Here is a 21,106-nt window from a genome sequence, read left to right as displayed (position 1 = left end):
GGGGATATCACCACCGATCCCACAGAAATACAAACTACCATCAGAGAATAGTATAAACACCTCTATGCAAATAAACTAGAAAATCTAGAAGAAATGGATAAATTCCTCGACACATACACCATCCCAAGACTAAACCAGGAAGAAGTTGAATCTCTGAATAGACCAATAACAGGCTCTGAAATTGAGGCAATAATTAATAGCTTACCAGCCAAAAAAAGTCCAGGACCAGATGGATTCACAGCCAAATTCTACCAGAGGTACAAGGAGGAGCTGGTACCATTCCTTCTGAAACTATTCCAATTAATAGACAAAGAAGGAATCCTCCCTAACTCATTTTATGAGGCCAGCATCATCCTGATACCAAAGCCTGGCAGAGACACAACCAAAAAAAGACAACTTTAGACCAATATCCCTGATGAACATTGATGCAAAAATCCTCAATAAAATACTGGCAAACCAAATCCAGCAGCACATCAAAAAGCCTATCTACCACGATCAAGTGGGCTTCATCCCTGGGATGCAAGGCTGGTTCAACATATGCAAATCAATAAACGTAATCCAGCATATAAACAGAACCAACGACAAAAACCACATGATTATCTCAATAGATGCAGAAAAAGCCTTTGACAAAATTCAACAACACTTCATGCTAAAAACTCTCAATAAATTAGGTATTGATGGGATGTATCTCAAAATAATAAGAGCTATCTATGACAAACCCACAGCCAATATCATACTGAATGGGCAAAAACTACAAGCATCCCCTTTGAAAGCTGGCACAAGACAGAGACGCCCTCTCTCACCACTCCTATTCAACATAGTGTTGGAAGTTCTGGCCAGGGCAATCAGGCAGGAGAAGGAAATAAAAGGTATTCAATTAGGAAAAGAGGAGTCAAATTGTCAAATTGTCCCTGTTTGCAGATGACATGATTGTATATCTAGAAAACCCCATCATCTCAGCCGAAAATCTCCTTAAGCTGATAGGCAACTTCAGCAAAGTCTCAGGATACAAAATCAATGCACAAAAATCACAAGCATTCTTATACACCAATAACAGACGAACACAGAGCCAAATCATGAGTGAACTCCCATTCACAATTGCTTCAAAGAGAATAAAATACCTTGGAATCCAACTTACAAGGGACGTGAAGGACCTCTTCAAGGAGAACTACAAACCACTGCTGAAGGAAATAAAAGAGGATACAAAGAAATGGAAGAACATTCCTTGCTCATGGGTAGGAAGAATCAATATCCTGAAAATGGCCATACTGCTCAACGTAATTTATAGATTCATTGCCATCCCCATCAAGCTACCAATGACTTTCTTCACAGAATAGGAAAAAACTACTTTAAAGTTCATATGGAACCAAAAAAGAGCCCACATCACCAAGTCAATCCCAAGTCAAAAGAACAAAGCTGGAGGCATCACATTACCTGACTTCAAACTATACTACAAGGCTACAGTAACCAAAACAGCATGGTACTGGTACCAAAACAGAGATATAGACCAATGGAACACAACAGAGCCCTCAGAAATAATGCCGCATATCTACAACTATCTGATTTTTGACAAACCTGACAAAAACAAGAAATGGGGAAAGGATTACCTATTTATAAATTGTACTGGGAAAACTGGCTAGCCATATGTGGAAAGCTGAAACTGGATCCCTTCCTTATACCTTATACAAAAATTAATTCAAAATGGATTAAAGACTTAAATGTTAGACCTAAAACCATAAAAACCCTAGAAGAAAACCTAGGCAATACCATTCAGGATATAGGCATGGGCAAGGACTTCATGTCTAAAACTCCAAGAGGAATGGCAACAAAAGCCAAAATTGACAAATGGGATCTAATTAAACTAAAGAGCTTCTGCATAGCAAAAGAAACTACCATCAGAGTGAACAGGCAACCTACAGAATGGGAGAAAATTTTTGCAATCTACTCATCTGACAAAGGGCTAATATCCAGAATCTACAATGAACTCAAACAAATTTACAAGAAAAAAACAAACAACCCCATCAAAAAGTGGGCAAAGGATATGAATAGACACTTCTCAAAAGAAGACATTTATGCAGCCAAAAGACACATGAAAAAATGCTCATCATCACCGGCCATCAGAGAAATGCAAATCAAAACCACAATGAGATACCAGCTCACACCAGTTAGAATGGCGATCATTAAAAAGTCAGGAAACAGGTGCTGGAGAGGATGTGGAGAAATAGGAACACTTTTACACTGTTGGTGGGACTGTAAACTAGTTCAACCATTGTGGAAGGCAGTGTGGCGATTTCTCAGGGATCTAGAACTAGAAATACCATTTGACCCAGCCATCCCATTACTGGGTATATACCCAAAGGATTATAAAACATGCTGCTATAAAGACACATGCACACATATGTTTACTGCGGCACTATTCACAATAGCAAAGACTTGGAATCAACCCATATGTCCAACAATGATAGACTGGATTAAGAAAATGTGGCACATATACAGCATGGAATACTATGCAGCCATAAAAAATGATGAGTTCATGTCCTTTGTAGGGACATGGATGAAGCTGGAAACCATCATTCTCAGCAAACTATCACAAGGACAAAAAACAAACACCGCATGTTCTCACTCATAGACGGGAATTGAACAATGAGAACACTTGGACATAGGAAGGGGAACATCACACACCAGGACCTGTCATGGTGTGGGGGGAGGGGGGAGGGATAGCATTAGGAGATATACCTAATGTAAATGACGAGTTAATGGGTGCAGCACACCAACATGGCACATGTATACATATGTAACAAACCTGCACGCTGTGCACATGTACCCTAAAACTTAAAGTATAATTTAAAAAATTAAAAAAAAAAGAAACACCTGCTTTTTCCTGTTTTCCATTTGCTTAGTAGATTTTTCTCCATCCTTTTACTTTGAGCCTGTGGATGTCATTGCATGTGAGATGGGTCTCTTGAAGACAGCATACATTTGGGTCTTGCTTCTTTATCCAACTTGGCAATTCTGTGCCCTTTAATTGGGGCATTTAGTCCATTTACATTCAAGGTTAATATTGATATGTACATATTTGATCCTGTTATCATGTTGTTAGCTGCTCAATATGCAGATTTGATTGTATAGTTGATTTATAGTGGCAATCGTTATGTACTTAAGTGTGTTTTTGTGGTGGCCAGTAACGTTCTTCCATTATCATATTTAGCAATCCCTTAAGGACCTTTTGTAAGGCAGATCTAGTGGTGATGAATACCCTCAGCATTTGCTTGTCTGAAAAGGATCTTATTTCTCCTTCACTTATGAAGCTTAGTTTGGCTGGATATGAAATTCTTGCTTGGAATTTCTTTTCTTTAAGAATGCTGAATATAGGACCCCAATCTCTTCTGGATTGTACAGTTTCTGCTGAAACATCCACTGTTAGCCTCATTGGGTTCCCTTTGTATGTGACCCGAACCTTCTTTCTAGCTGCCTCTAATATTTTTTTTCCTTTCAACCTTTAAGAGTCTGATGGCTATATGTCTTAGGGATGGTTGTCATGTATAATATCTTGCAGAGGTTCTTTGCATGTCTTGAATTTGAATGTTGGCCTCTCTGGCGAGGTTGGAGAAATTTTCGTGAAGGATAGCCTGAAATGTTTTTCAAGTTGCTTTGTTTCTCTTTCTATTTTTAAGGGATACCAATGTGTCATAGATCTGGTCTTTTTACATAATCACACATTTCTCTGAGGTTTTATGCCTTCTTTTTTATTCTTTTTTCTTTATTTTTGTCTGACTGAGTTAATTCAGAGAATCAGTTTTTAAGCTCTGTGATTCTTTCCTCAGCTTGGTCTATTCTGCTGTTAATACTTGTAATTGTATTCTGAAATTCTTGAAGTGAGTTTTTTAGCTCTATCAAATCAGTTTGGTTCTTTCTTAAAATGGCCATTTCATCTTTCAGCTTCTGTATCATTTTACTTTATTCCTTAGCTCCCTTGGATTGAGTTTCAACATTCTCCTGAATCTCAATTATCTTCTTTCCTATCCGTATTCTGAATTCTATGTCTGTCATTTCAGCCATTTCAGTCAGGTTAAGAACCATTGCTGGGAAACCAGTGTGGTCGTTTGGAGGTAAGAAGACACTCTGGATTTTAGAGTTGCAGAGTTTCTTGCATTAATTCTTTCTCATGTTTGTGGGCTGTTTCTTTAATCTTTGAAGTGGCTGTCCTTTGGATGGTTTTTTCTTTTTTGTTGTTTTTTGGTGTGTGTTTTTGTTTGTTTGTTTGTTTTTTGCTCTTATCTTCTTTGATACTCTTGCAGGTTTGATTGTGGTATAAAGTGGGTTCAGTTAGCTGTGTTTCTTGAAAATCTTAGGGAGTCCAGGCTCACCTCAGCACTCTTGTGGTGTGTTCTCTGCTCTGGGACTGGGCCCCTGGCTTTATTCTCTGGCCCCTTGAGTTTAGAAACTTGCTGCATTGGAGGGGCTGAGGTGTTCCTGGTCCATTGGCCACAACACTATAGTAGGGGGGGCTGGCCGAAGCACTTCGTTAGAGTGGTGGCAGTGGGATCCATTCCCACTCATGGGTGCCAGCAGTTGTGGTGTCATGGCAGGGTGCACGCGCATCTGCTGGGGTGGGAGTACTGGCAGGAGCAGGGTGGCAGCATCCCTACATAGGTTCCTGCTGGCAGTCACGGTGCAGTGAGGAGCCCGTGTGTGGGCAGGGACAGGGTGGTGGGGTGCACATACACATGCTTGCTGGTGGTAGAGGGGGTTGTGATCCACTGTGCACTCACGCCAGCAAGGCAGTTGGAAGGTGCTATGGGTAGACTGGTGCACATCAGCAGAGGCTGGCCTGCTGGAGGTCTCCAATGGTTAGGCATGGTCTGCTGGCAAAGGAGCTATGATGAGGCCCCCCAGGAAACACCCTGGTTGGGCTTCCAAGGCTCTACTGCAAGCAGGCACAGCCAGCCTGGGGCCCCAGGAGAGGCCAGAAGGCAAGGAAATGCTCATTTCAGATGGGCCCTGTCCCATGGACAAGACCACCCTGCTTTATTCAGGTCCAATAGTCAGTCTAAGGTTAAAATCTCCTAGAGGAGGTTGGTGAGCCTTGGGGGATGGGTGTCTCCTGGCTGTGCTCCACTACAGCCATTCCCATGTCAAACACTCTGAGCTTTACACAGGCTGGAGTCCTGCCCCTGGCATCTCTCTAAGCAGCTGTCCCTGCCAGCACAAATGTCCATGGGGGTCATGGGGTCTCCTGCTGCTAGGATTCTAGAGGCCCATGGCAACAGCAGGCCACTCCTCACCTGTTCAACTCAACCTTTCCCCAGGAGTTGCTGGGAGCCAGGAATGAGTCCTGGTGCTCGGCATCCCCATGCAGGGTTCCCATCTTCCTCCACCTTCAGCCCAGCGTCTGTGTCCTCCCCCGTCTACTCTCAATCCACTCTCAATGTCTTCCCTTCGAAGATCTGCTTGGAAAGCACCAGTCTTCCTGATGTCTCACTCCCTCCATGGCAGATGTTCCTCCCGGCTGCATCTAGTCAGCCATCTTGACTCACCTCCAAAGTCTTTTTAATTACCACTTTGGTTAAATTAGTAACTATCATTTTACAATGGCCTGTGATTCTGTTTTGATCAAATATTTTGAGCCTTTTAGCATCTATAACAAATGTTCTCAAATATCAAAACCCTAAATCAAGTCTCTGACTTAGTCTTATTTCTGGGGTTTATTAAAGCTATAAAAACTAATCACCATAAGGTTGTACAAGCTTTTTACAGCTTCCAGTCAGGCTATGAACTCCAGTATCACCACCTCCAGCCTGATAATTACATATATTGGAAGATAATCAGTTAAAGGACTCCCTCTAGACCCTTGAAAGGGTGTGAGAGACAACATGGTTTCACCTGCCTTCATGTGTCGCAGCCCATCCCCGTGGCTGCCTCTGTCCACCTCAGCTTGCCCACTGTCTTTCCTTCCCAACTGTCTGCCCTGCTGACTTCTGGCTTCAGTGACAGATGCAAAGACAAGGCGACAGTCCCACATAGACCGTTTAACCAGCCCCACATTTGCATAAGCTAAATGGTCATGTAACAGTCTGTTGCCCAGGCTGGTCTCAAACTCCTGGGCTCAAGTGATCCATCCACCTTGACCCCCAAGGTGCTGGGATTACAGGCTTGTGCCACAGTGCCCAGCCAAGAACCCGTTTTTGACTGGGCACCTTGACACACACCTGTAAACGCAACACTTTGGGAGGCCAAGGTGGGAGGGTGGCCTGAGGCCAGGAGGTTGAGGCTGCAGTGAGCTATGATGGCACCAGCTCACTCCAGCGTGGGTGGCAGAGTGAGATCCTTTCGAAAAAAAAAAAAAATTTGTTTTCTCTGCAGCCGGGCTCTGTAACCAAACACAAACACAAACTTCCCCTCCAGAGGGTCCCGGAGGAGCTGGGCTGCAGGAGGTGTTTAGGGCCTCTTAGGGAATGGTAAGTGACCACCCAACGCAGGCACTCAGCCCCAGGGGCATATGCAGAGAGAGGTTGGGAGGACCCTTTCAGTGACTGGGGTTACAAACCCCAACCATAAGCCATTGCTGGCTCTGTGAGCTGACACCTCCAGAAATCTCCCACTTAGTTCTTAGCACTAATCCACTCTTCCCTTCTCCTACTCTCAATCCCTAGAGGATGCCCTCCTTTCTCAGGCTCAGACCAACCTACCAGCTCCACTCTAGACCTGAACACATAACTCCTCCCTCTGTCTCCACCTGGAAATCTCATCAGTGCCTCACATTTACACTCCTGAAAATCAGGTCCTGCCCACCCACCTTCTTGCTCCACCTGATTCCTGCCCTGTTTGAGCCAGAGACCTTGCAGTCTCCTTTAACTCTCAAACCCACCCATGTCGTGTGAGCATACTGACTGTGTTCTATGTGAGAAAGAGTATTTTCTTGGTGGTCCTGCAGTTTTATTAGTCTAAAGGCAAAGTGTTGGCAGAGCTGGTTCCTTCTGAACCCTGGGAGGGAGATTCTGTTTTCATACCTTTTCCAGATTCTAGAACCCATATTCCTTGCTCTGTGCCCCCTTCTTCCATCTTCAAAGGCCATCCTCTCATCTCTGTGTCCATCATCACATCACCCTTCCCCTGACTCTGGCGCTCCTGCTTCCACTTATAAGCACCCTTGTGATTACACCATACCCACCCAGATAATGGAGGGTCATATTCTCCCCTCTCGAGATTAATTTAATCACGTCTACAAAGTTCCTCGTGCCATATGAGGTCACAAATCCACATGTTCTGGGAGTTTGAATGTAAACATCTGGGGGATGCATTATTCAGCCACCCACAAGCACTGCTCCCCACTGGCCACAGACTATGCACAGCCGAGATCATACAAGTGAAGCACGTTCATCAACAGCAGCTTCAGCAAGAAACTATATGCTCCACTCTCCTGCTATTTGTATCTGGATTTTTTTTCCTGCTGTCATCGTAGAAAGAGTGGTATAGTAAAATTAAAGATGGATTATTTTCTTCCTAGAGCACTTTGGCAATCTATCCAACATTATTTATCCCCATCTGAGTGTCAAGTGTGAGGTCATTCTTTCATTGAGAGCTCAATGCCTACAATTATGATAATTCATATTGGGTACTTTCACACATCAGAAAGTTCTTCTTTCTTAAAATCTGTTCTTGAATTATTTATTCTTCTCTAGCTTTTTGTTGATCTATTTTATAATTTTAGAAAAATCAGAAAGTAACTTGAAGTATCTGTCATCTCTACAGGTTTACCTCCCTTTTTGTGGCCTTCAGAATGTCATGACACACTTTTCCCTTGCTCATCACATACATGGTTTCTATGTATGAGACCTCATCACAGGAGCTGTGGTCCCCCGGGAGCAGGCATCTGTGGATGGTGCCTTCCTCCTGGCTGCTGGGACCTGTGTGCTGCCAGTGGCACTCCACGATGGTGATTTCCTAGCTCAGTGTTGCAGCTCCAGATGGTGGGTGGACACTAGGACCACTTTGCAAACAGCGGGGGCTTGGGGTTTGCTTTTCTACCATGTCCAGGGCTGCTCTTCATGAGGGAATGTTTCTCACCTGGCATCATGGCTGAAGCCGACTTAGAACCTCTCTAGCCGTTTGGGGAGTATGTGAGTGATACAGATGTTAATTAGCTCAGTGGAGCGACTCCCCTATGTAGACATGTTACAAAACATTATGCTGTACAAAATAAATATAGGTCATTTTTATGTGTCAATCAAAAGAGAAACTAATTATCTAAAAAAAAAAAAAAAAAACCTCTCTACTGAAGCAGAAACCTCAGCTCCAGTCCCACAAGTCACACAAGGCTGCTCCCATCCTGTGTATGTTAAACCTACCTCAGAAATGCAAGGGGCATTCAGGTTTCATTCTCAATTCAAATGCCCTTTTTAATTTTGTCTATTCCTAGCACCTGGCAACATCCAGCTCTTTTTTTCAGGCTCATTCATTATTTAAACCATGTATAATTTTTCACCCAACATTCTAACACATGTAGTGCTGTAGAGAATCCTTCCCTAGGAGGACCTACAGCATTAGAAAAGAATTAAGAAGTCCAATATTTACAAGAAGGAAAAAGCAAAGAAGAGATCAAAAAATGGGCAACTTCTAGAAATAGAAAACCCTCATGAGTATGATGATAAATCGCTGGCACACATGTGAATAGTTACTTGATGCTTATAGTGATGTCTGGGAAAATAACATGAAATACTTACAATCTGTTTCTCACTCATGTAATTCAAAAGAATAGAGAGAAGATGATTTGAAATATTCTTAAGTTTGTAGGAAAAAAGCTACTTCCATATGGATAATTGCATGTATTTTGATACTGCCATAATTAAGAACTATCTAAGAGGGTCCATTAAAAATAAAATTTCTTGGCTGGGCATGGTGGCTCATGCCTGTATCCCGGCACTTTGGAAGGCCGAGGCAGGTGGATCACCTGAGGTCAGGAGTTCAAAACCAGTCTGGCCAACATGTTGAAACCCTGTCTCTACCAAAAATACAAAAGTTAGCTGGGCGTTGTGGTGTGCACCTGTAGTCCGAACTACTTGGGGGGCTGAGGCAGGATAATCGTTTGAACCCAAGAGGTGTAGGTTGCAGTGAGCTGAGATCACAGCACCGCACTCCAGCCTGAGAGACAAAGTGAGACTCTGTCTCAAAAATATTAAAATAAAATTTCTCATTCCTATTACAGAGTAATTTAATTCATTAACGCCCTGCCCTGTTACAAAACTCATTTGTAAAATACTAATTGTAATTGTGAAAAAATGGCAACTGATACTAATTTTAAATTCTAAAAACAGGGCACCCATATTAAAGATTATTCTGCAGTAAGAGAATTAGCTATAACATTTTGTAATAAGGTGGAGAAAACATTCTCCAACTTACAATGGTTGGTGAGAAGAAAGTTTCCAGCACAGTAGATGGACCCTAACAGCCTTTGTTGAAGTAATAAGACAAAAAGATATACAGAGAGATGGGCCAGATGAAGGGAGACAGAGAGAGACAGAGAGACAGAAATGAGAGATACAAAGTGAAAGAGGGCAACCTGTGGGGTCATCAGGGATTTGTTTTCTGTTTTGTTTATTCTAACATAAAGGCAGTGGTGAGTCATCGACGTATTTAGAGTTTGCACAATCACTGTGGAACCCAGACAGACACACAGGGGAAGAGGAGAAATACAGGGCGGTGGCTTGCCCTTGGACTGTTCTTAGTTCCTCAAAACGTAGCAGCTTTGCCCAACCTAAGGGAACTTTCAGCAGCTGCTCTTCTGCCATAGGCCCCTTTCCTGCCCTGTTTTCATGTGGCTGACTGTTTCTGTTCCTGCAGGTCTTAGCTCATCAGACAGGCCTTTGTTACCTCTGTGTCAACAGTGGGAGCTTCCATTACTCTCTAGCATGACACTCCCCTTCCTCTTTTAGGAAATTTAACATGGAAGTGAGTTTGCCGTTGGCCTTCTCCCCACAGTGTTAACAGTGGTGAGGAAGCCAGCCTGTTCCACCTTGCCCCTCCCATGATTCAAACACTGAGTTCAGACTTGTCACATGGAACTTATCCTTGCATGTTTGCGGCACAGGCAGATGGACCCAACCATGGATTAGTGGATGGATGGATGGATGGATGGATGGGTAGGTGTGTGGATGGAAAAGTGAAAAGACAGATGGATGCATGTATGGGTGGATGGGTAGGTTGATGGATGCGTGGATGGGGGGGTGAGTGGATGAATGGGTGGGTAGGTGGGTGGCTACATGCATGGATGAGTACTTGGATAGATAAGTGAGTGGATGGATGGATGGATGAATGGGTGTGTGAAGGGACGGATGTATTAGAGTGGGTAGTTAGGCAGGCATGAGCTGATAGTCAAGTGATTGTTAAACTGCCTCTCTAAAATAATAATTGGTCTCAGCTGGATGCGGTGGCTCACGCCTGTAATCTCAACATTTTGGGAGGCTGAGGCAGGTGGATCACAAGGTCAAGAGATCGAGACCATCCTGGCCAACATGGTGAAACCCTGTTTTTACTAAAAATACAAAAATTAGCTGGGCGTGGTGGCGTGCATCTATAGTTCCAGCTACTCGGGAGGCTGAGGCAAGAGAATTACTTGAACCTGGGAGGCAGAGGCTGCAGTGAGCTGAGATTGCGCCACTGCACTCCAGCCTGGTGACAGAGCAAAGCTCTGTCTCAAATAATAATAATAATAATAAATAATAATAATTTATCTCAGCCAGCGCCAAGAAAAGGCAGTCTCCCAATAGATAGAAACCACCCAAAACTGGTCATCAGCAGCTTCCCGATAAGATCTCAGGAGTTGGGTGAGTGGGCTCAAGCATATGCACTAAGAGGCAAAGTGGCAGAGTTGAACTGGCACATAATCTTCCTCTAGGAACACTAATAGTAAGAGAAAAACACCTCAAATAAGCATGTGCACATTTCATTAAACCCACTGTGTATGCAGCCCTTCCCAAGAGCTGGCAGGCCACTGTACATGTGGACAGCCCACCCCAAGGGAAAAATCAAGGGAGAAGAAATACAAATCCCAGAACCATGCCAATGTATAAAACCCCAAGTCAAGGGCTGGACAGAGCACTTAGATCTCTCAAGTCGCCCACTTAGCCCTCTTCCAAGTGTACTTTACTTCCTTTGGTTCCCACTCTAAAACTTTAATAAACATTTACTCCTGCTCTAAAACTTGCTTGGGTCTCTCACTCTTCTGTATGCCCCTTGGCCAAATTCTTTCCACCAAGGAGGCGAGAATCAAGTTGCTGCAGACCTGTATGGATTCGCTCCTGCTAACAGATGGCTGGATGGGTGGACAGATGCATGAATTAGTGGATGGATGTTTGGATGTGTGGGTGGGTGGGTGGATTGTGGGATGGCTGGATGAATGCATGGCTGGGTGGGTGGATGGATGCATGGATAAGTGATGGATGGATGGATGGGTGAGTGGATGGGTGGATGTGTGTGTGGATGGGTGGATGGGAAAACCCTTTGATTACAGGGCTCAGTGTGTGCTTCAACATCATGATAGCATCATCACATTGGTCCCTGTATGAAGCAGTGGGGGAGGAGAGTGTACCAGGGGAAAAGGAATGACTTTTCTCCAGAATCAACCTCTCCCACCCTGCAGCCTGGGCTGTTCAGGCCACATTGGAGAAGGTGGGGTCGACTACTCCTAAATGTTGTTGTGTCCAATGGCTTGTTGATGTTGATGTAGGAATGGGCCTACATCTCCACCACAGATGGAACTGTTTGGGTCCCCAAAGCAGAAAGCCTCTTCTGTTGCAGATGCTGAAGTTTCCATCTTCTTCTGCTTATACGGAAGCTCACACATCCCTTGGGTAGCAGCCGTCAGGTTCCTGTGCGCACTGAGCTCCTCCCTTACGTGCTTTGGACAGAAGTGTGAGACACGCAAGATTGCTGCAGGAAGTCCACCTGTGGGGATGCTGTGACTTCTCCAGCAAGAACACGAGTCTGCTGATTGACCGTCACCACACATAACAAATTATGTGTCCCTTTTTTGATAACATGTCATTGTTTCAGAGTATTCTTTTAAAGTGTAAGTTGACTGCAGTTATTATTTTTTACTTCTGTTACTAATTTACTCATAATTAGGCACAATTTACACTTAAGAAATTTCTTAATAGTTTTTTCCTCCTTAAGGTGAACTATAGTCAGATAACATACTTATCAATTGTCTCTAGCTCTTGTCAGAAAACAATATAGATGTGTGTGTGTGTGTGTGTGTGTGTGTGTGTGTCTTGGCCTTTCCAATGATGAATTAAGATGTGCATTGAGAAGGCGTTCATTTTATTTGACGTTAAGGAAGTACCAAGAAGACTCTCTCCACAGGCCCTGGGAAAGCCAGCAGCTGCACCCCGAGGCTGTGCCAGGCAAGGAACAAGGAGGCAGCACCACCTGCTGGGCAGGGAAAATGCCCTCCCAGTCCCTGCCGCTTCTCTGCAGAGGCACAAAGAGATGCCCCTTCTCCTGGGCTGATGAGATTGCTCCCCGATATGCCAAATTAGGGTTGTGCATCTGAGGCTCTCTCTAGACTCTCAGCTCCTTCTTACTCCTACAAAGTGAAGAAAACAATGCCAAGGGTTCCTGGAGGCGTCTCTTCCCCTGGAGAGTTTTGACTCCCTTCAATAGTCTCCACTACCCAGCCCTCATTCCATGTCCTCTTTTTCTCTCTAAAGCGGTGCGCTGTCTGATTCCACTGTGGCAGGGATAACAAGGGGCCATGACATCAGGGGAGAGAAGTTTCTACCTGAGTCACAGCAGCGGCTGCCCCTCAGACTCCTGAAGACACAAGACATATTTCCATCCCAGAGATCCAGCGAAATGCAACCTCAGGCTAGAGAGAGCCAGTTATTTTTTCTTGTTCTGTCCTGGAGAGGCCACTGGGAAAGTCGTGCCCCTTGTTGAGGAGAACATGAGATCTCTGTGTGTCGTCCTCTGCCTGATGGCTGTACCTCCATGTGAGTGTCTCAGAGATTTCAGAACTGGGGCTGTGGGCTGTGGTGTCCGTTTGTGACTCATCTCTTTGTTTCTTGTCCCTGAGTGTCCTGCATCAGGTGCAGCTACTGGAGTCATGCCCAGGGCTGGTGAGGTCCTCACGGACCTCTGGGCCTGGACCCAGCAGCACTCTGGGAAGGCGCTGGGGCACCTCAGCTCCAGGGGCAGCACACACTTCAGCCCACCCTTCTGGGCCAACTGTCCATCTGCAGAGACACATCCAAGGCCCAGTTATCTCTGCAGCTGAGCTCCGTGACGGCCACGGGCAGGGCCACACATTCCCATGGAAGACAGCACGGGGACCTCAGTGTGAGCCCAGACACAAATCTCCCTGCAGGGAAGCATAAGACCACCAGGCGGCGCTCCAGACCACAGAGAAGAAAATCTGTCTCTAGACAGCTTAGGATGCATGAGGCCTCTCACCCCTGGGAACGCTCAGCAGCCACCAGGAGCCCACACCTTGAGGTACAGCAGGAGCCATGCGCTCTCGCTCTTGCTCACTCACACTCCTGCACACAGCCACTAACACACGCCCTCGTGCACGTTGCAGATTAACTCCACTGGCCTTGCACTTGCAATGCTGGAGGCTGGGAGGTATCAGCAGGTTCCTTTCTCATGAGAGGGGTGGGCTGACTTTCACTCTCCTCCATGTGCTAGAGGCAGCTCCATGAACACTGGCTGCCCTGAGTGGATGCACCTGGCTCTGGAATTCCTATCATTTGCTTTGGATCCAGGAGCCCCTGCCTCATGTAGCTACTTAACAGAAAGGAGGAATTCACCCAGGACATGCCCAGACGGGAGCCTCACAGGATGGACAGTGGTGTCTGGAGTCACGGGCAGCCCTGACCCAGCAGCACCAGCACCAGCACACCCAGTGGGGAAGGCGGGGAGGCCCAAACGCCACCCACGGTTTGTTACTTCACTGGGTGGGACCCGGCACCCCTGCCTTCCTGACACCCTGGAATCCCTGCCTCCTCCTAGAGCCCCCAAGCCCATCTCCCTCAGAGCCTCCAGAGACAGACCCAGGGAGCCATTTCCTCAGGCCCTGGACAAGGAAACAGGGAATTCCAGGTTCCGGGTGCCTGGGGCAGGTCTCAGGCAGGTGCTGGGAACCAGAGAGAGGGGTCACCGCAAGGCCTCAGGCCTGGCACCAGCACTTTGAGCCTCAGTTTACCAGCCCACAAGGTGCTGAGTCTGGACTGGATGACTTTCCCACCCCCAGTGACCTCTGACCTTTCCCAAGCATGTCAGCTCTGCTCCAGCGTCCTGATGTGAGCGCAATGCCACTTTTTTTCTCAACGAGTAAGAAAGGAGGAAGGTGCCCCCAGGGCCCTGTGCCCTGAGGATGCCTGTGTGGAGGGGTCTGCTTCGTCACTGGTGTCACTCACAGGAAGGGACGAAGCCACCTGCCTTGACGGAGCTTACTCCACCTCGGCGGAAGGCCGGGGAGGTCCCTTGCAGCGAACCTGAGGCCCCGCAGGCTGCAGAGGTGCTGGCAGGGAATGACTGCTCAGATGCCCGGGGCGGGCAGAGAGGACGGATGAGGGGGAGGTGCACACTGAGGAGCCTGTCCTTGGAGATGGAGACACGTGGACTACATGGACCAGGACACACTCCATGAAGCCTCGCACCCCCCTGAGCTGCAGCTCAAGGGCCTCTCTCTGAGCCCAGGGTCCCACCCCTGGGAGGCAGCTTCCCCAGCTCTGAGGGAGGAAGGCATCCACCAGGCCCTCCATCTCCTGGGGGCACCAGCCCAGCCCAGTGGCTCCGCAGGACTCTGCACCCCCAATTCGTGGCCAGGACTTTCTGGGTGTATCTTAAGGACTGAGGACTCCACATCAGGGACCACACAAGACCGGGGTCCCGGACATGGGGGTTGGGGGTGAACATGTCACCAGGATGGGCTGTGGCATCACTCTGGTGCTTCATCTGGACAGCCAGGGACCGAGGTGTGGACCAGCGTGGGGAGTGGAGGCGGGGGCGTGCCTGGGCCCGCACACCAGACGTCAAGGCCTCTGTGCAGCTGGGAGGCCATGGCCACTGCCCCTGGGCAACCCGTGTTCTGAGGGCTACAGGGCCTCAGGGCTGAGGGGGCCAGAGCAAGGCCAGGGCCCTGGACACACAAGCTGACCCCTCGGCCCCATGGTCCAGCAGACCCCACGGAACCAGCAAGGTCTGGAACACAGGTGGCACTGCGGGGCCTCCTCTACCACTGAAGACCTCAGTGCCGACTGCAAGGAGTGCTGTGCGTCTGCCAGCCACAGTCACCATGCAAGAGCAGAGGGGGCCTGCCAGAGTCCCGCACCCGGTCAAGGGCCCGGAGGACCCCCGGATGGGAAAGGATTATGCGCCTCTCACCATCCCATCCCTGGGCTCCAGGGACTGGGGTGCAGAAAAGAGCATCTGAGTGGGTGGGCAGGGCGGCAGCCTACTGCAGGCATCTGGACTCAAGTGGCTCCAGCTCCCTCAGCCTCCCCAGTCCCACCCCCAGCCCCACCCCACCCTGCCTTCAGCCCTGCCCCAGTCCTGCCCCACTCAGCCCTCAGCCAAGCCCCACCCTCAGCCCCATCCCCATCCCTGACCGAGATCAGCCACACCCCAGCCACGCCCTCAGCCCCACCCCACCCCTGCCTCACATGGCAACCCAGGGGCTGCAGAAGCAGGAGAATAAGAAGCATAGTAGCCAGGCAGACCAGAGGACCCGAGCTGGGGCTGGGCCCCTCCCTGTCTACCCAGGGCCTGGCCTGTGAGGCTGTAGGTGGCCTAGTGTGTGCTGCAGGCTCAAGATCCTGCCCCAGGCAGCATGACATTCAGGCCCAGAAGTTGCACTGTGCTGCACACAGCCCGAGGGGATAACCCTGTGATGGTCAGGTCATCCCTGTGATGTTCAGGTCATCAGCAGGCTTGGGGTCAAGACCAAGCTGCAGAGGACAGGTTTCTGGAAGGCACAGCATCACGGGTGGAGGGACTTGGAGCAAGGTCCTTAGCCCCGGGACCAGTGAATGTGTGCCCTTATAGGGAAAGGAGGTCTTTGCAGAAGCAAGTTAGCTGAAAATTGTGAAGTGGAGAGGCGCTCCTGGATTAAAGGGGTGAGCCCTAATGTAATCACAAGTGTCCTTCTAGGAGGATGGCAGAGAAAGACTGACATAGACAGAAGCCAGGTGAGGTCGGAAGCAGAGGCAGAGGCCGAGAGAGCAGACGCTACAACCTGGCCCTGAAGATGGAGGAGGAGCTGAGAGCTCAGGGATGCAGAGACTGGAGGAGGCAGGGAAGTTCTCCCCGCAAGCCTGGAGGGAGCATGGCCTCCAGCACACCTAGACCTTGGCCCTATAGGATTCATCTGGACCTGTGGTATAAATATGTGTTGTTTAAGCCACTGAGCTGTGCAAACTGTCATAGCAGCCACAGCGCATTCCCAGAGGGAGCCATGGTGGGGACCCAGCAGGCAGCGACGGGGCCCTCACAAGCCTGTGAGCCACTCAGAGCCGTGACAGTGGCCAGGCTTGGTGAGGTGCAGCCCACGCCCACCTCCACTAAGGCAGCCTTAGGGCTCACACCTCCTCTCTCTCTCTCTCTCCCTCCCTCCTCCTTCCCTCCCTCCCTCTCTCTCGGTTGGACAGCTCTCCATCATGCCCCGGGACATGACTGCCTCCCAAGGCCGAGCTGGGGCCCTTTGCTCGAGGTGAGCATTGACATCCCGGGGGTGTGAGGGGCACCTGCCCAGCGGCCCCGTGTGCAGGATGGGCGGTGGGCCCTAGCTGGCACTGGGCATGTGGCCCGGCTGGTGCCCGCAGGCTGCAGCCTTTCTGGGGTGGCCAGGATCAGTGAAGGCCTGCAGAGTCTGGGCCTGGGATCTCTGCAGCGCTGGCTGAGGACAGGCGGGGCTGGGCAGTGAGGGTACTTGGTCACTGTCACCACCCATGGTTTGTTACTTCACTGGGTGGGACCCGGCACCCCTTCCTTCCTCACACCCTGGAATCCCTGCCTCCTCCTAGAGCCCCCAAGCCCATCTCCCTTAGAGCCTCCAGAGACAGGCCTGGGGAGGCATTTCTTCTGCCCCCAGCAGAAGCCCAGGAGGCCAAGAAGGCACAGTGGGTCTAAAGGAGAGGATCCCAGCACTGCCTGAGGGGTGACTCCAACGAGGCAAGCATGGAGCCCACTAGAAGTGGGGTGGGAGCCCCACCAGGGATGGGCTAGTTCCTCATGAAGGACCAGGGCCCAGGAAGGACAAGGGGGCCTGCTGGGGCAGGGTCTGCTATGCTGGAGTCCCTGTGAGGCTGGCCCAGACCTGCTCTCCTTTTCCTCATTGGTCCCCACAGGTCCGTGGTGGTTGCCGTATCGGGAGGCCCCGTGGTGGCAGGGGTAGGACACTGGTATACGTCGCCAGGTGTGTCTGATAGGCTTATGCTCACACCTTCGCCTGGCACCTGGGCAGAGCCGGAGCACCTGGGCACTGAAGTGAGGACAAGGCCTCGGGGCCCCACAGGATGGCTGAGGAGACAGCTGCAGGGCGCCTGGGACCCCTGGGCTCAGGAGGTAGAAGGATACAGCCTAAAAACCCACACCACAGGCTCACCAGCCAGTGCAGGCCCACAGAGCTCAAGGAGGCAGCCCTGAGCCTCCCAGGGAGAGATGCTCTGTGCACGCCAGCACAGGCCCTGGGTTACAAACCCTAGGCACAGCCTAGGAGAGGCCCAGGCCCCAGGCCAGCAATGGGTTGCAGGAAGCAAGAGGCCCCAGCCACAGCATGAGATGAGCCCATCAAGCCAGGGCTGGGTGGGCAATGGGAGGCAGGCAGGGCTTGGGGGTGTGTCCCTGCTGCGGTGCCATCCACTGTCGACTGCAGGAGTTTCTTCCCTGTGCGGAGTCCACGGGCCTGCTGTGAGTGTGTGCATGGGCACAAGTGTGTGTGTGCCTCTGCTGTGTGTCTGTACACACGTATGTTTTGGGTTTTTTTTGTGTCTCAGACCACAGAGTCTGCCCCTCCCACCAAAGCCTAGGCAGAAGGATGAACTCACGCCCCTGGGGCCCAGGCGTCAGCAGCCTCTGTGGGATCATCGTTCCCGGTTGTCACTTGCCTTTGCCACAGCCTTATTTCTCCACAATTCCTTAAAGTTCTCAACATGCATTTAAGGCACAAAGGTGAAAGTGCCCAGAAACATCTGACTCCGCCGTGGAACCCAGGAGCAAGCTGGGTTAGCTAAGGAGCGGGGTCATTGGCAGAGGCTGGGGTCCAGGCTGAAATTTGGAGGAGGCATGTCCCAGTATGGGCTCCTGACTATGTCCTCCTGGGACAAACCCAAACCCACTCTTTAAATATGGGAGGGATTTTGCTGGCCCTGGCCCTGACCGCAGCACTTGGAAACTAAGGAGTTGTTGCCTCCCCCATGTCACAGCTGCCCGTTCATCATCATAGAAGCAACTCTGTCACCTCCATGGGCCCCTCTGTGGCTGCTGCCTGGGTCCAAGCTGAGCCCAGCTGCCCAGGCCCAGAAGGAAAGTCCAGGCCAGGCGCCCAGCACAGAGGCAGTCACGTACCCCAGGGAGAGCCACAACAAGCAGCCAGTGTTGCCCAAGAGAGGAGTAGCTGACAAGGCAGAATATGAGCTGCCATCGGCTCGAGAGGCTTTGCTGGTCCTCCTGGGCTGTGGACGTGACCTGGAGGAGCGAGGGAAGAAGTTGTATGGTGGTCCCATCCCAGGGCCTGATGGCAGCTGGACACCTGTCCCAGAGTGGCAGCCAGACACCAGCGCCATTCCCACAGTCACATCATTGGTTACAGACTGCAGGACATAGAGTGTCTTCTCTCCATCACAGTGCTGTCCAGACCCATAGCCTATGGTAGACCTGGAAGATTCAATGTCCACACCCGGGGCTGGAGCAGAGCCATGAGCCACGCCCGCTGCCCATGCATGGAAAGCCAGCCCAAGCCCTGCTTCATCCCTAGCCAAAGTCAGTGTCCTTTCCCCTTCTCCCAAGTGAGCTCTAGCCACCTGCCTACCCTGCCATCTGAGGATGACAACCTTCATTCCACTGGAAACTGGCTCTGCCACCAGCAGGCTTGCAGTCCTGGGCAGACTCCGTCACCTCTCTATGCTTCAGCCTTTCCATCTGCACAGGAGGATGATGATGGTGATGATGATGGCGACGGCTTCCTTTTGCATCTGAGGCAAGGACTAATTGAGATGATACACATCAGGCACTGGGTATGGTGCTGGTCCTTCCTGAGCACTCAATCTATGTGAGCTGTCCTTGTGAAATGGATGTCACCACATTTCCCCATGCAGAACATCCTTTGTCTGCCATACTTGAAACATCTGCCCCAATACTAACAGCTCCTCATGGAAGATGTGCACAAAACCACCCACCCTCATACTCCCAAAGGTGCCCATGCCTTATTAAGCCAAAGTCCAGCCAGGAACTTTATAGCAGCATCCCTTTCCCTCTCCATGCACCAAGGAGGAAGGCAAAGCACTGCATCTTACATCTGGAGGCAATGCCACCCTCTTGTCCCATTTTCACTGCCATCCCTAAGAGGCAGTGCTTTCCCCCACAAGGTTCCATGGCAGCCTGCCTGTAGCAACTCTGTTCACACGAGTTTCAGCATCCTTGCAGTGGCTCCCCTGCCATGCCGTGGCTCTTCATTCACCCTCTTCTCCTGTTCCCCATGACAGGCATAGATTCTGAGTGATCTGGATACATTGCTTTGTTTAATGACAGTACAGCTTCTGTGCTGGCAAAGACACAGCAGATACAGAAGGCAATTGTTGAACACAAAATAGTGACAGCAGAGATGATGGCAAGTTGGCATTTTTCTTTTCTAGCAATAAAACTTAAAGCTGACTCAAGGAGAAATGGAAATCATAATTGGAACAATAATCCTCAAGAAAGCATTAAGATTATTAAATAATTGCCCTCACAGATGATTTCAGGCCGAGATGGCTTTATGGGTGAAGTTTAGACTTTCACGAAACTAATCGGTTCCCATAAGAACTGCTCCAGGATTTGGAGGAACATGGAAAAGTCTATTAAAGGGATCACACTCCATAGTCCCCAGAGTAAAACATGGGCTAACTTGCATTTTGGCAAGGAGCCAAATGTTATAAATGACATCCTAGAAGGCCAAATTCTGTCCATCTTATTGAACAAGGACTTACACTGGGAATTAAGAACTATTTATAGTTCATCCCACCAATCAGGCCAATGATAACCCATGATCATCTCACTAGAAATGGAAAGACTCACTTGATTAATAGAGTCTCAATTCCTCTGAGACATCTAAGAGCCCAGCCCAAGCTCAGACCCAGGAGGGCACCCAGGCCTGGACAGAGAACACTGATATCATCACACCAGCCCTCCAGAGGAAAGCAAAGACTCCTTCAAGCTCTGGAAACACAGGCCCAGACAGCTGCCCATAGTTGGGCAGGCTTCACCGCAAACCCAAATCATGAAGTTAGGTAACACATTTACAGATTCTTTACATTTAGAAATCATCAAAACTTAAGAGTAAATAATAAACTCAAATAATATTAATCTAATATGTAAAGGTCTTGTACCGTTATTATGCAAACAACATACATAAGCTAATAAGAAAAAGAACAAATCCCTTAAGAAATCAGCAAAGGATATAACACAATTTCCAAAAGAAAACAAATGGCTAGCACACATGAGGAAAACACTTTGTGAACAGACATTCTTCAGAGCATTATTTATAATTATAAAATAGTTGAAAGCAAGATAGTGCCTGAAGAAATTATGGTGCATACATTAGTGGGACTATTCTGCAAACATTCCCAATTATACTTGTCACATATCTGTGATAACATGACAGCCAACATTCATGGGGTGACCTCATTTGGTAAAAGGGTGCAAAGCTCAACACGCATTGTGAGATGACTGTGGTGTAAATACAAAGACCAAACCATGAAAAGGAGTCCATCAATTAATCGATGCTTACCTTCAGTTTTGGGCTAATTTTTAAAGTATGCTATAAGCATACGCTCCTGTTATAACAGAATGGAGGGATTATGAGAGATGATATAGGTATGTCCTGGGCCTCCCCTGGCCCACTAGGCCTTAC

General features: G+C 48.9%; 1 protein-coding gene, 1 long non-coding RNA gene and 1 gene segment (V, D, J or C); 2 read left to right on the top strand and 1 right to left on the bottom strand.

Moving 5' to 3' along the window:
* The window catches only part of LOC100938028 (immunoglobulin heavy constant mu-like), a 478,283-nt gene that overhangs the window by 374,613 nt on the left and 82,564 nt on the right, over positions 1 to 21,106 (top strand).
* Positions 12,207 to 21,106, bottom strand: part of LOC100938089 (translation initiation factor IF-2) — a 29,645-nt gene continuing 20,745 nt past the window's right edge. For 7 of the 14 annotated variants that reach the window (XR_008513400.2, XR_008513423.2, XR_008513399.2 and 4 more), the window contains one exon: positions 19,601 to 19,759. Coding sequence is in view for 3 of the 14 variants with exons in the window: in XM_063715940.1 (XP_063572010.1) it covers positions 12,880 to 13,232; positions 18,565 to 18,684; positions 19,050 to 19,137 (561 nt within the window). In the remaining 11 variants the exon portion in view is untranslated. Of the gene's footprint in view, positions 13,233 to 18,564; positions 18,685 to 19,027; positions 19,328 to 19,600; positions 19,760 to 21,106 lie in introns of those variants that run through there. The other 7 variants (XR_010137084.1, XM_063715939.1, XM_063715935.1 and 4 more) reach the window with 4 other exon arrangements.
* On the top strand, positions 12,305 to 20,562 carry LOC129049957 (uncharacterized). Of its 2 annotated transcripts, XR_008513427.2 has the most exons (5): positions 12,305 to 13,491; positions 16,150 to 16,377; positions 16,647 to 16,708; positions 17,346 to 17,562; positions 18,423 to 20,562. It is a non-coding gene; the product is annotated as an uncharacterized LOC129049957 (long non-coding RNA). The 2 variants fall into 2 exon arrangements; XR_008513428.2 differs by having other exon boundaries at positions 16,150 to 16,708.

This window comes from Pongo abelii, chromosome 15, assembly GCF_028885655.2.
Source record: "Pongo abelii isolate AG06213 chromosome 15, NHGRI_mPonAbe1-v2.0_pri, whole genome shotgun sequence".
NCBI classification, from domain to species: domain Eukaryota; kingdom Metazoa; phylum Chordata; class Mammalia; order Primates; family Hominidae; genus Pongo; species Pongo abelii.
The sequence above is the reverse complement of the archived record's forward strand: the minus strand, read 5'-3'. Positions and strand labels throughout refer to the sequence as shown.